This window comes from Gadus chalcogrammus, chromosome 9 (genome assembly GCF_026213295.1).
Source record: "Gadus chalcogrammus isolate NIFS_2021 chromosome 9, NIFS_Gcha_1.0, whole genome shotgun sequence".
NCBI lineage: Eukaryota > Metazoa > Chordata > Actinopteri > Gadiformes > Gadidae > Gadus > Gadus chalcogrammus.
The window spans coordinates 22788494-22804206 of NC_079420.1; the positions used below are offsets into that span (position 1 = coordinate 22788494).

The 15713-nt window shown below is 48.6% G+C and overlaps 2 protein-coding genes across 4 annotated transcripts in view; one reads left to right on the forward strand and one right to left on the reverse strand.

Annotated features, from left to right (window-relative positions):
• rab3il1 (RAB3A interacting protein (rabin3)-like 1) overlaps positions 1-5755 on the forward strand; it is a 5885-nt gene extending 130 nt beyond the window's left edge. The window contains exons 1-12 of one of the 3 annotated variants that reach the window (XM_056599294.1): positions 1-244; positions 329-512; positions 1014-1209; positions 1383-1478; positions 1662-1739; positions 2105-2335; positions 3095-3223; positions 3363-3475; positions 3651-3674; positions 4120-4219; positions 4317-4383; positions 4752-5755. The exon at positions 1-244 is cut by the window's left edge and continues 130 nt beyond it. In XM_056599294.1, coding sequence (XP_056455269.1) covers positions 1090-1209; positions 1383-1478; positions 1662-1739; positions 2105-2335; positions 3095-3223; positions 3363-3475; positions 3651-3674; positions 4120-4219; positions 4317-4383; positions 4752-4837 — 1044 coding nt within the window. In that variant the 5' untranslated portion in view covers positions 1-244; positions 329-512; positions 1014-1089 and the 3' untranslated portion in view covers positions 4838-5755. Of the gene's footprint in view, positions 513-1013; positions 1210-1382; positions 1479-1661; positions 1740-2104; positions 2336-3094; positions 3224-3362; positions 3476-3650; positions 3675-4119; positions 4220-4316; positions 4384-4751 lie in introns of all 3 variants that reach the window. The other 2 variants (XM_056599293.1, XM_056599295.1) reach the window with 2 other exon arrangements.
• Positions 5756-7734: 1979 nt separating this feature from the next.
• Positions 7735-15448, reverse strand: epx (eosinophil peroxidase). The gene is made up of 15 exons (XM_056599716.1): positions 15444-15448; positions 15002-15112; positions 14661-14836; positions 14178-14310; positions 13653-13782; positions 13001-13207; positions 12131-12509; positions 11580-11740; positions 11097-11355; positions 10383-10553; positions 9679-9916; positions 9214-9425; positions 8752-8916; positions 7996-8089; positions 7735-7792 (listed from the first exon to the last, which is right to left on the reverse strand). The coding sequence occupies exons 1-15, from the start codon at positions 15446-15448 to the stop codon at positions 7735-7737; spliced, it is 2499 nt and encodes an 832-aa protein (XP_056455691.1).
• Positions 15449-15713: the final 265 nt, after the last annotated feature.

Genomic DNA, 15713 nt, shown 5'->3' on the forward strand with positions numbered 1-15713 from the left:
CAACAACAATTTCTGCAGGCCTTAACCGAGTAGTGTGAACCTATGGCCCAGGGCCAGGCCTCCTGGTTCACCACCTCCTCCAGTGTGACCAGGCGTGACTCCGGTTCCTGGTCGGGAATGCTGGGCGTTGGGAGGAGACGCGGTCACATGACAATATGACCCGCCAGAGCTGCTGGAGGACATAATGTCATTATTATAATCCTCAGGAATAGTCATGGGAGCCTAGCGCACTGTCAATGCTAAGGTATGGTTTACAAACAGAAGCGGTCCATCGACCTCAATGCTTTCGGGAATCATTTGTGTTCCCACTTTTTGTTTGCGTCAGCAGCGTCCGCATTCCTGAATGTGGAGCAGCTCTGATTCAACTCAGCGCGTCGTCCAAGCGGAACAGGATCGGTATGGCAAAGTAAAGTTATGTCAACACAAATGTAATCGGAAAGAAATCTCCTTGGACCCTCTGCTGTATTGTTTATAAGAGGGACAGTGGACTCCGTTTTTTCCTGAACATCAGGGTAAGGGCATGGCGGAGGCACTGGTCATTATGCATGGAAAGTTATTCATCAAACTAGACTGTTTGTGTTTGGTCCATACATCATCTTTTACAAAACATTGATGGATTTGTTAACGTTACGGTAGTCTTTAATAAAATAAAGTCCAAGGCATACCTTACATGGTCAATAGGGAATGGTTTTGAAAGGATAAACAATTGATTGGCAAAAGAGCCTGTTGACAGTCATCATTTGGCTATAGTACTGAAGAGCCTTTTCATTCGTTACCGTCAGTAGCCGATATAGCAAACCATAGTAAACCTTCAGTGTATATACCTTGATTTACTATAATCACCATTGTGTATCAACTCCCAAAACCCAATTATGGTCTCCTTTATTTACAACCTGTCTTAAAACTCTAGCAGTATTTCAACTTCAAGACATTATCAATGCACTTGTGAAACTGTATTGATTATACGTTGATGTTGAATTATTCTGATTAGGTCTATGACTGTTTTGATCCAGATTGGTTGGTTTGGACCCAGGGCTGAGCAGCAGTAAGGCGGACTGGGCTGAGTGGGTTTCATCTGGCTGTAGACAGATGTCTGGCACGGACCATAAGCGAGTGCTCTCCCGTAAATCCTCCTTGGAGATCATGGAGAAGGAAATCCGAGAGAAGGGTTCGGAGATCCTCAGGGAACAGCTGGATGCTGCCAAGAAGGTACACACACACACACACACACACACACACACACACACACACACACACACACACACACACACACACACACACACACACACACACACACACACACACACACACACACACGTATGCCATAAAGCAAGATGTTCCGACGAAGATAAATGCTGAGTCTTTCCCCAATCCTTTCTTAGGAGCTAAAGCTGAAGGACAAGGAGTGTGAGCGTCTGGCGCAGGTCCGGATCCAGCTGGAAGAGGAGCTGGAGGAGCTGACCGCCAGTCTGTTTGAGGTGAGCCCTCGCCGCCGCCTTAGGGTGCACATTAAGAGGGACCGCTGTGCATGGTGGTTCATAAGTTGTATTCACCAGGGGGGTGCAAAAATGGACCTGCGCAAATTTGTTGCCTGAATGTCCAACATGTGCTCTCCTTAAAGAGTCAAAGCTAAACACGGAGAGGTGTCTGCTCCACTACAGGAAGCCCATAAGATGGTGCGCGAGGCCAACGTCAAGCAAGCGGCGGCAGAGAAACAGCTCCGGGAAGCCCAGGGCAAGGTGACAACGGTCTCATCGTCAAGTCTTCTTAGCTCCCCTCTTGTGGAGCTACTCTCCCTGACCCTCTGGTCTCCAGGAGTTCCTCTCACGGTTTTGAATCGCTGAAGCAAACCTCTATGATATAAACCTGGTAAAACAAGAGATGATGTTCCTCTGTCAATCTTTCGTGTATATGTTTAACGACATCTCTCTGGTCCTGTTTAGCTCAATTGATTGGGCATGGCTTTACTTCAGGCCGTGTTAGGGGGTCGATTCCCACTAACCCTAACCCTGCTCAGGATCTATGCTCTAAGCCCTCACGGTATCGTCAGACAGTCAGGATCACGTATCCCTCCCAAACAGCGTACGTTGTCTCCGACCCCTAGATCGACGTTCTCCTGGCCGAAGTGACTGCGCTGAAAACATTGGTCCTGACCTCCACGCCCTCCACACCCAACCGCCAGCTCCATCCCCAGCTGCTGTCCCCCAAGGCTGGTCACAAGCAGGGCCGGGGCCACTCGCGCAACAAGAGCGCCAGCGGCATCCTGCAGCTGGGCCCGGAGAGCGCCGCGTCCCCCTCCGTTTCCGGGACGCCAGCCGCTAAAGAGGAGCGAGAGGTACAGCTACGGAGCGGGAGGGCAGTCCAGGTCCCCTTGTGGTTTGGGTGTTAGACCGAAGCTGCACGGCTCTGGGTTCAAACCCGCAGACTTCATGCATCCTTGAACAAGGTGCCTTAACTGGGGTCGTCGTATATGAATCTATTATAACTTACTTTGCATAAAAGACCATTTGGTCTTCTCAAAAATGAAAAAAATAGTTTTCTATTCTTGGAACGAGGAATCGGGGGTGTGTGTTGCAGGGTTTCCCCCCCTCCCTCCGCGATTCTGCTGCTTTCGCTACATCAGCACTTCCCTATTCCGAGTCTTCAGTTCTGCTTCCAGCCTCATGTACTTCCTGTCGTGTGACAAGGTTGCTTTTCTCCTTTCTGCTTTACCACACAGTTTCCTTCTCTTTCTCTCTTGTTTCACCTCTCTCTCTCTGCCCCTGTCTGCCTTCTCTCGCTCCTTCCAGCCTTTCGGTCCTGCCCTACTCTCTCTGGGTCTGGCTCCCGGTCAACGGGCAAGGGGGACCTACGAGCCCTACCGGAACCGGGGGTAGGGACTTGGGGCCCCTAGCTCTCGCCAGGTAACGGTGTCCCTCACACCAGCTCCCTGCCTGCCTACTAGTCTTGCAGGATGAACCACTGGAGCATGCAATAGTTGTCTGCACACCTCTGTACTAGTTGCATTATATCCCCTATATCACCCTTGAGACCCTCAGAGTTTCATGAGTAATGCACCCAGTAGCTGACCACCGCACATGCCTTCTGCTTCCAGACGGACTCCATCCTGTACACAGAGTTCTTGGCGTGGAGAGAGCAGCCTGGAGTGGACCGGGCCTCGGCCTTCCTCAGCCGCATCTACAGGGAGGACATCGGGCCCTGTCTCTCCTTCACCAGATCTGAGGCAAGGATCGTCAGATCGTCAGAGGAAACTCTTTCTACTTTTAGATGTGTAGTTCCCCTTTCACTCCAGATGCTTCTCTCCTCCACTCTATTTTCTTTCAGGGTAATAAGTGACTCTGTATGTGTTCTTCTCTCGTCAGCTCTCCCAGTCCGTGCAGAGTGCGGTGGAGAGCAACTCTCTGAGCATTGAACCCGTCGCCATGTCTGCCGTACCGACGGTCAAAGCCACGGCCACAGAATGCGGAGGGCATAAGTGAGTTTGTCCCCACCTGCAGTAGACCAGCTAGTATTCCTCTGTTGTTCCTCCATCCTCTGCCTCTCGGTCACCACAAATCTCCACTCACATTTGGACTCACATTTGGAGGACTTGTCACAACCACTGGTATTAATTAAAACACCAAACAACCCATCTTTTTTACTTTCTCCAGTGGCTTTAGGGCAACGATAGAGACGTAAGTCCTTTCACCCAACAATCATCACCTGATCTATCCCCTAACAGAAATGCGCATGGTAAATGGGCACACTGCCTATTTTTCAAAAAGAGTATAAAATACAACCTTGTAAACGTTCTAACTCTGCCCTGATGAATCGGTTGAATATCTTGATTTGCTTGAGTTTGCCTAACACAAAAACGTTACCTCTAACCACTTCCTCTCACTCCCTTAACATTGCATCCTCTGTTTCCTGACCCCTCTCGCCGCTTCTCCCCGAGATGGCCTCCCTACTCCGCTGAGCTGGACTCTACATTCATAAAAGCAAACCTATGACTAATCGTTTCTGTCACATGACAGCTGTTGCCCCGTGTCCATTGTTTGCCTGCTGTTTACAGACCAGCAGTATTGAGTGTATAGCTCTGGTCCCAGGGGTAGTTAACCCCAGCATGCTTCTTTCCCCCAGAACGTGTGCCTTGAGCGGGACGTCCCAGCTCTGCCGCCATCGGATCAAACTGGGGGACAAGGAGAGCTACTATTACATCTCTCCTTCCAGTCGTGCGCGGGTACCTCCTTGTCTGCTCTTCTCTAATACTCTGAGCACGATGCTGCTGAGGGAGGCTGAGCCTTACGTGACCCTGTCCATGTTTCTCCCCCCCTCAGATCACGGCTGTCTGCAATTTCTTCACCTATATCCGTTATATACAGCAGGGCCTCGTGAGGCACGAGGGTGAGTCTGAAATGAATGAATAACTAAAGAAACCATAAAAGTTCTACTTTACCCTGCCAAAAAAAACATATGACTCTCTTCTCATAATAATAATAATAATAATAATAATAATAATAATAATAATAATAATAATAATAATGTATCAGTTTGAATCTTCTTTCACATTTGTAGCCATATTTTTTGCATAATCTCATTTTAAATGTGTCCAATTATTACAACGTCCCTTTTACTCATGCCACGTCTCCCGTCTGGCACTCATAAAGCACGTCTTATCTTATCTTAATCTTGACGAGTCATGCTAATACAAAGCTATGCTAATTCCACTTGTCTCTGGTTCTTCTCTTCTGTGGTCCTGCTCTGCTGTGCAGCTGAACAGATGTTCCGGGAGCTGATGCGTCTGCGCAGAGAGATGACCGTGGCCAAGTTAGGTTTCTTCTTCACAGACCAGGGCTAGAGGACTGGAGCGGGCAGGTCTCCACCAGCATGCAGCCGGGCCATAGACTAGCTCACAGAGGACATGCTGATACTGAAGTCTAGCTTCCTCGCAGTAGATGATTAATTATGGTAGTGTGAAGGTTATTGCTCTGCATTTGGCTCACCTCACGAGGGAGCAGAGAATGGTTTTGGGTCACTTCTGGCATGAGGAATTGGAACCAGCAGCAGGGTTTTAAGACACCCAATAGAAGTATGAATATGTTAAATATTTGAGAACATGACACAGATATGGTAGTGCGACCGTTTTGCTCTGCAAAGATTCTTTCGGATGTCTTTCACTTAAAAGTTTCCCTCTGTAGTACCACTAATTGTTATGGTCTGTTGAAGCATCACTGAATTAGGAGTATCTTCAATGGTCAACAAATGACCATTTTGTCTGTCAGAGATCAGACCGCTGTGAATGCGAAATAATAATAAACAGATTTTACTTGCATGCTTTTTGTAAGAAACACTTTAATACTCATTAACTCATGTAATTAAATATTTCAGATGAAGGACTGCATTTTATGCTCAGAAATGACAAAACATTTATTTGTAGTATTCATGTGTTACGTTAGTATTTTTCATAATGCATAACGCACAACCATTTGCAATGATAGTTGAATACTCTCAGAAGCGATACAAGCCATATAGCACAGTTTGTTCATGAGCACAGTCAACAGCCATCAGAATCAGTCACAATAAATTATTTCTGCGTCTGTTATTAATTCTGGTATAGAAGGTTTTTTTCAAGGTAAAACTGAAGTGCAATAATTCTTATTATGCAAGATTTTCAAATGCGTTATCTCAGTAAGTTCTGAGTAGATTTACATGTTTTCAATTGTGTGTACCCAATAAAGACAACTATGACAACTAGACTCTTAATACTTTGCCATTTTTTGAGAACGGGAAGATACTTTATTTGTAAGTATATATTAAAGAAGTTAATCTAGTAACTGCAGTAAGAGATGCGGGACCAGACTACCTCGGGCGTCAGTTTCTGCCCTGAGAACTGAGCAGGCCATCCCCCCACCCAGTCTCACTCCGAGTTCGTCAAAAATCAACGTTTTTTCAGGGTCTTTTGGCTTTAATTGCTGACGCAAAGGGGGTCCTTGTGCGTCTTCATTCGACGCAGGGGGTTTTCAACTCGTCTCTGTTCTCCATCTACATCAATAACATCCACCTAGCTGCTGGCAATTCCCTCATTCACCTTTATGCAGATGACACAACAATCCTATACGCCTGTGATCCATCGCCCTCCTCTGTCCAATCCACGCACCAGGATAGCTTTCTCCAGGTACAACATGCCCTCTCACAACTGAAACTGCCATTCAACAAATCTAGGACAAAAGTCATGGGGTTTTATCGGAAGGGTGTTCCCTCTCCGTCTCCATTAAACATCTCCACCTGTGAGGGGGCAAGCCTGGAGCAAGTCTCCATCTACAAATACTTGGGCATCTGGTTAGACACTACACTATGCTTTTCACATCACATCTCCCGGTTACAGTCTAAGGTGCGGGCCAAACTCGGTTTCCTACACCGCCTTCACTTCAACTTATCAAAAGGACTATTCTCCCAACACTTGATTTCGGTGATCTATCTATAGAACCGCATGCAAGGGCACTCTCGCCAAACTGGACACACTCTATCACTCTGCTATCCGTTTTGCCACAACTGCCCCCCTCAACACCCACCACTGCTGTCTTTACTCTCTGGTAAATTGGCCATCGCTTCACACTCGTCGTGATATTCACTGGCTCACTCTCATCGACAAGACCCCCCTTCAACGGACACCCCCCTACCTGTCCCGCCTGCTGCATCGTCTACCTATCACATATTACACCCGGTCCTCTCTCCTCATCCTGCTAACAACCCCTGAAACCAGATCCATACTCGGTCTAGCAACATTCCAGTCAGCTGCTGCCGTTGACTGGAATGCACTACAAAAACACCTCAAACTGGTCAAATTTATTTCCATCCCGGCCTTCAAAGACACCATCTCACACCTTCTAACAGATTCCTGTAACTGCTTCCCCTCCATCTAACCTTGCTCTCAGTCTCCTGCCTCATCTGTACGCCCATTACGGCTAATATGTTTTTTTAAATGTTATTTTTTTATGTTTTTCACAATTGTTATTCTTTCTATTCTGCCTTGTTTATGTAATCCTGTTCTTCGCTTGTGCTTGTTGTATGTCTGAGTAGCTGTATGTTAACCCTGCAGGTCCCTGTTGCTGCCTTGTTGTACGTCTGTAAAGCTGTGTTTATGTGCTGTTGCCTCTCTAACCCATCCTTTCTCACTGCCACTCACATAACCCAAACCACTACTAACCTATCCTTTTTCAATGCCAAATCAAATATCCAATCGGAGAAGAGCCCTTCTAACCATGACCTCAGTTCTCATGGCGAAAACTAAAAACATCACCAGGAACTCCCAGCTACCTTGATTGTAAGGTTTCTTACCTAACCTCACCCACACATGGTGGCCTAACTGGTTTTTGGATAGGGCAAATAACACAATGGTCTTCTAACACTTCTGACTCATAGGTTATATAATATATGGAATTTCTGCATGGACTCCTCGCCAGTTGTCAAAGCCAATAGTATCAAAGTATTCAGCCGGTGAAAGGGACATGTCATGTCACCAGAGGAACGTGATGTCACACCCCGTGATGATTGCTTTGAAAAACGGTTGTCAACAAATCAAACACAGCCAAGCTTACTGATGCACATGAACGGGTTGAGGTGTGTTTCACATTGGCTTGATTGAATTGACCTCAAACCAACTTGGAAGTTAAAGCCTATAGCTATGAGCAAATAAGAACATCAAATCCAAAGCTAATTACAGTCCTGTATTTTATAATGACAGCAGAGCGTGGATTAGCTGTTCTGCTTACAGCATCCTTCATTCACCAGTTCTTGTTTATTTGGGAAATATCTGAAACATAAAAGGACAAAACAATAATATATCAAAGCAATAATTTATTCAGATACATGTCAGCAAGCATTGTGTTCACAAAAACAATAAGAATGCTTTGAATTCAATTATCTTTGCTTCCAACATAAGGATCTATGTGTTGTCTTAGCAATAGAAAGCAGTTAGACAGTAGTCTAGTGAGTAGTGGTTGAGAGTCCGCCCACCTTCTGTACCAAACCAGCAGCAGGGCCAGGATGAGGACGCCTGCCAGGACAGCCACAACGGCCCCCAGAACTGACCCTACGGATGGGTTCGGGTCTGGAACAAACAGGACCACTAAGATATATATTATAGAGATATGGATCTCACACACATGTAGATATCAGACCGAAAGACGTGCATTCAGACAGACAGACAGACGGACGGACGGACGTGCAGACGGACGGGCGGCACGACCGACCGACCGACCGACCGACAGACAGACAGACAGACAGACAGACAGACAGACAGACAGACAGACAGACCGACAGACAGACAGACAGACAGACAGACAGACAGACAGACAGACAGACAGACAGACAGACAGACGGACAGACAGACAGATTCCTGAGGCAGAGACATTATGTTCTGCATTGAATAACTTCTAAAACAACATACATACATACATTTAGATTTAGATACATTATCACGTTTGGTAAAATAGGACACATCTGCCAAACGCTGTGGACACGTTTTTGCAGATAAGATAAAAGGCTGATTTTGTCTACAATATAGTTTAGAAACTTAAGGGAGTATACTATAGATCTATTTTATATATTGCATATTCAATCTTTTTTATTGAATATATTGTATACATTTCTCGTGCACCGTTACATAATGTCTGGTTTGTATGTATGTCTTGCAGCACCGAAGCATGTAAAATCCCTTGTAGGGCTAAGCCAAGCTACTCGGCCTCGACTGACGGGGGTGTTGTTGAATACCGTGGCAGATAGGAGGTGCTGGTGTCCAGTGCTGGCTGCCCGGATCACACCTGACAGAGGGAGGGCCCTGGAGCGTGAAGCCAGTGCGGCACTGGAAGAGAACCACTGAGCCACACAGCAGAGAATAGCCGTACTGGACCCTTGGTATGACACCACACCTGGGGTCTTCGAGGGGGAGGCAACACAGGCGAAGAATAAACCCAATAATCAAAATGACAAAATGAACAAAAGTTAGTGGGGGAAAGTTCTAGGTCCGAGCCCTAATGTTTAGTATACCTCCAGGCATCCTTGAGCAAGATGCCTTTTGAATGAAAAGTAACAAAAAAACAAAGTAGAACAACAGATGAAGTTATTTGGGATAAAAGTATCAACTAAATGATTGCCTGAACAAAGGGGTGAACTGGCATTCCTCTCCTTTGCCATCAACATGATATCATGGTTTCTAAGTTTGTTGGTTGGTACCCGTGTCCGGTTCTTTCCAGGGGCCGAGGTCCAGCTGGGGGATGAGGGGGTGGGCGCAGGGCAGCATTGCGTCTGCGCTCTCGGTGCGGGAGAAGGGGTCCGCGGGGACGCGCTGGATGTGACTGTTGTCACAGATGATGCGTGAGAGAGACGCGGTTCTCAGCTGCTTACGCTGCGCTGCGGTGAAGACACCTTCCCTCTCCCACCAGAACCTTGAAGACAAACGCAGAGCGTCAGACTTAATGTTATCATTTCACATAGTATATACAGTATTATTTTTATTACACTGAATATATATCATTATACTAAATATACTCAATGTAAATACATTTTGATAGCAAGGTGGAAGGAAGTCTGAAGTATCATAAAATTGCATAAGTGAACTCTTCATTTTCTTCATCTGATGTACAGAACATCTAACTAAACACTTTGATAGTACAACCACGTGATGCCTTGAGTCTGTACCTGTCCCCATCCCTCAGGGCCCTGAACTGCCTCGCTAGGAGGCAGGCCAGCAGCGGCCCCACGCGGCCCCCGGGCAGCGCCGGCTCCGAGATGGCCCCCACCCAGACGTCAATGTTGCGTGCCGTGCCGTAGAGCTCCAGGAACTTGTGCGCCAAAGGCCGGTTCCCCAGGACGTCGGCGAGGTCCGCGGTGGTGTTGGGGACGGAGAGGCCACAGAACTCCCTCCAAGAGCTGTATCCTGATAGGCCAGCGGGCAGAGAGAGACCAGAGCATGGATCGACTGGTAGTCCTTTAGTAGTAGAGACTGAGAGAGGGCTGGCCACTTGAGACAGTGTCAATCTTAGTGAACGTTATCTTACATTTACATTTAGGGCATTTAGCAGACAATTTTATCCAAAGCGTCTTACAATAAGTACATTTGTAGGAGGAAAGAGAAACAACAATATATAACTGTTGGTACAGTTAGGATATTCATAGACACCAACTGCCAAGCACTTACAGTTGCTCTGTTCACCCTTTCCCGTGTACAACAAAGATAGCTAGGATCAGACGCTACACAATGCTAAGTACTGTTCTTAAGTACCAGAGTACTATTTTAGTAGTACTATAGCAGTATCACACCGAGGGAGTCAACATCTCAACGGCTGGAGCTGCGTGGGTTCAAAGATGAATAAAAGTATGAATGAAAGACACCATGTGGGTACCAGGCAGTCCATGGTCTCGCCCCCGCTGCAGGTTGAGGGCCCCCAGGTCCAGGGGCATCCCGCCCTGGGCCTGGAACAGCCGCTCCGTCAGCTCCTCCACCATCATCTGCCCTGGAACCTGCAGCTTAGCCGGGGACAGCAGGAGACCCCGCAGCACTGGGTCCACCCCCCCTGGGAGGGAGAGAGAGGGGGAGAGAGGAGAGAGAGGGGGGAGAGGGAGGAGAGGGGGGGGGGGGGGGAAGAGAGAGAGAGGGAGGAGAGAGAGGAGAGAGAAGGGGGAGAGGGAGAGAGGGGGGAGAGAGGAGAGAGAGGGGGAAGAGGGAGGAGAGAGAGAGAGAGAGAGAGAGAGAGAGAGAGAGAGAGAGAGAGAGAGAGAGAGAGAGAGAGAGAGAGAGAGAGAGAGGGAGAGAGAGAGTGGGAGAGAGAGAGAGAGAGAGAGAGAGAGAGAGAGAGAGAGAGAGAGAGAGAGAGAGAGAGAGAGAGAGAGAGAGAGAGAGAGAGAGAGAGAGAGAGAGAGAGAGAGAGAGAGAGAGAGGGGGGGTTTAGTGTAATGGAGGAGGAAGGAGGAGGTACAGCAATTGGATCAGAGTACAGGGCTTTGTAGGGTCACTGATAATTCCTTTATGATCTATGTATTCATTGTTAGGGGTAAGAGCAATACACCTAGAACATCTCAGTGATGAAGTGCAGGGTGACCCCTTGCTGTAGTCATACCTTCCTGCACCACCCTCCAGGAGGCGAACAGGGAGTGGTGCAGAGCCAGCGGCGGGTGCTGGGGGTCCAGGCTGTACCCCGGCCCCAGCCGAGCCACCATGGGCTGGATGGTGACGTGGGCAAAGCGGAATGCAGCCGCGGCAAATACATTAGCAACACTGGGGTCCACGTCAGCGTTATAGCCCTCATAGGCGGGCATGAGGCGGGAGAGAGCGCTCTCCCCCAGGACCCGAGGGAGATAGTGGTCCCACGTCAGGACCTGGAAGAGTCAGGGTCATCAGTGTTAGGGTCATCAGGGTCATCAGGGTCATCAGGGCCATCAGGTCAATACTTTGTGATGAGCCTACATCTCCTGTATGGCTGCAGGATCCAAGTTAAAGAGCAACATCCCATAATGGTATGATAATATAGTATGGTATTCTATCAGGCTGTCTACATGTACAGGGGTCCCACAGGCCTCCTGTGGGACCCGCCAGCCGTTACCTGGTGGACGGCCCCCATGATCTTGCGGGCCTCCTGATAGAGGGTGTCGGGGCTCCAGTGTGGGTTGAGGCCATACAACGCCTCCACCAACCGGTTGTGCTCTCTCAGGAACATGGTGTGCAGCGCGATCATCCCCAGATGCTCATTGGCTCTGGAGTCTCCTGTGGGGACGTGAGGGTCGTGATGACCATGAGGAACACCAGAATACAAAGCAACCAAAGCTTTTCTATTATGGACTCCTTCTTAAGGAAATTGAGGACTCTGCATTCAACCATCACTAGTAGCACTAGGAGCATTAAACCATCACTAGTAGCACTAAGAGCATTCAACCATCACTGGCAGCACTAGGAGCATTAAACCATCACTAGCATTAGTGGGGGCATTAAACCACCACTAGCAGTAGTGGGAGCAGTGGGCAGCCACAGTGCAGGACCAAGAATAAGGCTACTTGCCCAGTGCCTGGGTCAAGGGCGCCGGCTGGAATATGAACCTAACAAGGCTGCAGTTGTTTTGGGACTTTATTTGTATCACATGTGTTTTCTGGGTCCTACCAGCCTGAAAACAAGAGGTGGCGTTATCCCGGCGTGGGGACCCATCTTGCGGCCCTGAGGAGGACAGGTTCCCCCCCCTTCGAGGGCCACAGGGGTCCAGGCGAGCCTGTGGCCCGCGGCTCAGGAAGGGCATGTAGGCCAGGCCGTGGTCGGAGTGCTGCGGGTTGAGAGCCAGGGCGCCCCGGGGGGAGAGGCGGTCGCGCAGGGCCGAGGCCACGCCGGGCGAACTGCCGTACACCATGCTGGCGTCCACGTACGAGGTGATGGCGTTGAGCTGTTCCCGGTGGCCCCTCCCCAGGGGGCCGCGCCCGCAGCTCGGTGCCGAGCGGAAGAAGGGCATGCAGCTCTGGAGGCCGGTGCGGGGGTCCGAGGACGGGATCTGGGAGAGGGCCAAGAGGAGGAGGATGAAGGGGAAGCACCGCCTCGGTAAGGTCAGAGGTGATGCAACGGGATGTTTGGTTTTGAATTCGGTGAAGACTGTGCGAGCATTAACCCTGCCAGGTCTAGAGGTTCGATCCCCACTGCAGACATCACTTTTTATGAAACTTATTAAAGAATCGACCCACTCCTCCATCAACCCACGGTTGAGTAACTTTTTTCTTGTTCTTTTGTCCGTGGAGGACGTTAAGCCCTTTGAGACGGTAGCTGTGTTCAAGGGCAATACAAATAAAATATAATTGAATTGAATCATCAAAAGGGTTACTACGGCCGCAGTGTCAGAGTTACACAGAACAGGTCTTCACTCTGACCATCTTAATACTGTTCAAATGAACCGTCTGAGACAAACCTTCCAGCCCAAAGGAGCAGCTCCCTGCCAGCGGCCCCTGGGGGTGGCAGGGCGTGTCCCCTGGGGGGGGCAGGGCGTGTCACCTGGATGGGGAAGCAGGGCGTGTCGCGGCTGCAGCTGCGGGTGCAGTCCACGGCGGTCCTGAAGGCGGCGGTGCTGGGGCTCTGGGGGGTCAGGGCCAGGTCGTGGTCGATCCACTGGCCCCACTCCACCAGCAGGTGGGACAGGGTGGAGTCCAGGGAGATGTTGTCGTTGTGGGTGTACAGCACCTCCTGGGACACCAGCCTCACCTGGCACCATGACAGAAGAGCAGTCAATTGAAATGTGGAACACTATCCTTGCCTTTATTAGTACTTCTTTATGTGACAAAAGTGACACTATCTCCAAAGTGACAGTGAATCCAGATGCCTGTTATGGATGAGCAGGTAGGGGGCATCTGGCTGAAGGAGGTGTGGACCTATTGGTCATTAGGGTTCGAACCAATTACCTTTCAACTGGGAGTCAAGCAGACCCGACCTCAAGATTATCCTGTAAGCCTAAAATAAATGCAAAGTGATGTGTGGATGTTCTGCCCTAACTATAATAGCCTGTTTCAACCTCAGTTAGGTGGGGTTTGCCTGTTTGACTGTTCTCACAATGCAGGCGGGCAAACAGGTCCAGTGTATTACAGTGTATGTAAACTGAACTAAAGAACGTAGTCACATCTGGGGGAGATTTAATGAGCCAGGGTCTTACCGGAGGCAGGCTGAAGCCGTTGTAGGAGTGGTCCGGGTCCCAGCCTCTCGGCATGCCGGTGGCGTCCTCATACTCTGGCTCCAGCCAGCGGGAGTAGGGGATGTTTGCAGCACCCCAACTAGAACGCTGTCTGAGGGGGCAAGAATAGGAAGTTAGAAGGCAAAGAAGAACTTTGTCTATCCAACAGACAGAGGGACAGACAAAGGTAGTAAAATTTTTGATGCTTTATTATCCAAAGTATCTCAGAGTGCATTCAGACACATGTTATGAAGGAGCAGGTATGGTTTGAGCATCTTGCAGGATGCTAGAAGTACACCACAGACATTGTGGATCCAACCCAGCAGGGTGATAGTGACCCTAGCTCCTACCCTGACATTCTGAAAGATCGATGTAAGGGCTGCTGTGGGTCTGGACCCGCCGGGCCCCTACATTAACTTGTCCCTCGAAAATGATGCCTGATTTAAAAGAGTTGAGTTCAGAGGGCAGATGTTAATGTGATGACATGTCACGGCTGAGAGCGCTGACCTATTGTTGCACTCCCCCGTGATGGATCTGTATCGCTCGGAGAGACAGTCGGTGTCACAGTGCATGCTCTTCAGCTCAGAGGAGCATCCAGTCACCTGCAGCAGCTCCTCCACATCCCCGTCACTCAGCAGCTCTTTGGGGACACGGGAACAACAATAAAGTTGGGCACTTTTTGGAAGACAGACCCTTGGCAAAAAGCTTCTGCTCAATGATTGCCTTTCTTTTATTTGACATCTACATTGCTAGCAGGACCCTGCTTGACCGATCACCTTATCTGAAACTAAGAGCAATGATACTATTTGTTCTTAACAAGGTACCAGCCGTGCATTTACCTAAACACACGTTCTGTCATACTAAGTGATGATGGGATTATTCTGACCTATCACCGTATCCTTCCTTCCCCTCTTTAAGTAGACCAGAACCAGAACATATCAAAGTTTGTTATAGTGTTTATTTTAGTATTTGGTTATTCTGTTTCAATACCACTGTGGTCTGGCATGACCATGGTGTGAGTGTAGACCATCTCTCTGATCAGCTCTACTGTGTTGTCCAGGAGCTCTGCAGCCTGGATGTGAGCCCTGGTGCTGGGCTCGGCCTGTTTGAACTGCGCCAGGAGGTCGCTGGGCCGTAGAGCCCCTTCAGACAGAGACATCTTCACTCTGGAGGATGCACAGTGAGGTGCAGAGTTAGTGGGATAATTCGGATCTTGATATATGTATTTTAATTATAGATATGTGTGGGATATCTTCTGCCTTGGAGATCGAAATCAAAAGGGGGTCAATGATGATTATGGAATCAGAATCTCTTATGTAGAATGCATTTACCTTTCGCTCGTTCGGGTGTAAGCAGCGTCAGTGAGTTCCATCGCTCTACGAAGAGCCGGCTCTAAAAACTGGGATCCCAGATACACCGTCTCTAAACAACAAGACAGGCCGCTTCAAAATACAATCCAACAAAACTCACAAAATGGTTAACCATTCCAATTCTATAAAATGTTGACTATATTTGCTTTCTGGGTAAAACAGTTCAAACCTGAGTCATTGTGGAAAACTTTCTTTGAAGAAACACTTTGAGGCAAAGACAGCAGGAGAACAGCCATGGCTAACGGAGAGATGGTAACCTAAAACAATCAAATATAATGTATTAAAAACTCCTCCCGGCAAAGTTCATACGTGATACATCCCATCTGATCAGGTCGGTTCAAATCATTTGAGACTAAAGAGGTCACTTACCATGAGTGCTGTGTACATTAAGCTGAGACTCTACACCATGGATATCAGGTTCAAGATGTGCATCCCTTTGATACAAGTGAGACAGTGATATGTCCTGAAATGTTATAATAATAAAGTCCTTCTACTATCCTGCGAATGGGCCAGTCTCCCCTGTAAGGGCTGTGACTGGGAGTCTGGGAGCTGGCAGAAGTTGGGATCAGTATTTCTCAGGTGCAAGCCTTTAAGAAGTATTTTATACAGGGGCGATGCGGTCGACAGGTATGTGCAGAATCCCTTATCTCTCCCAGCGGGTGACAGCCGTTCC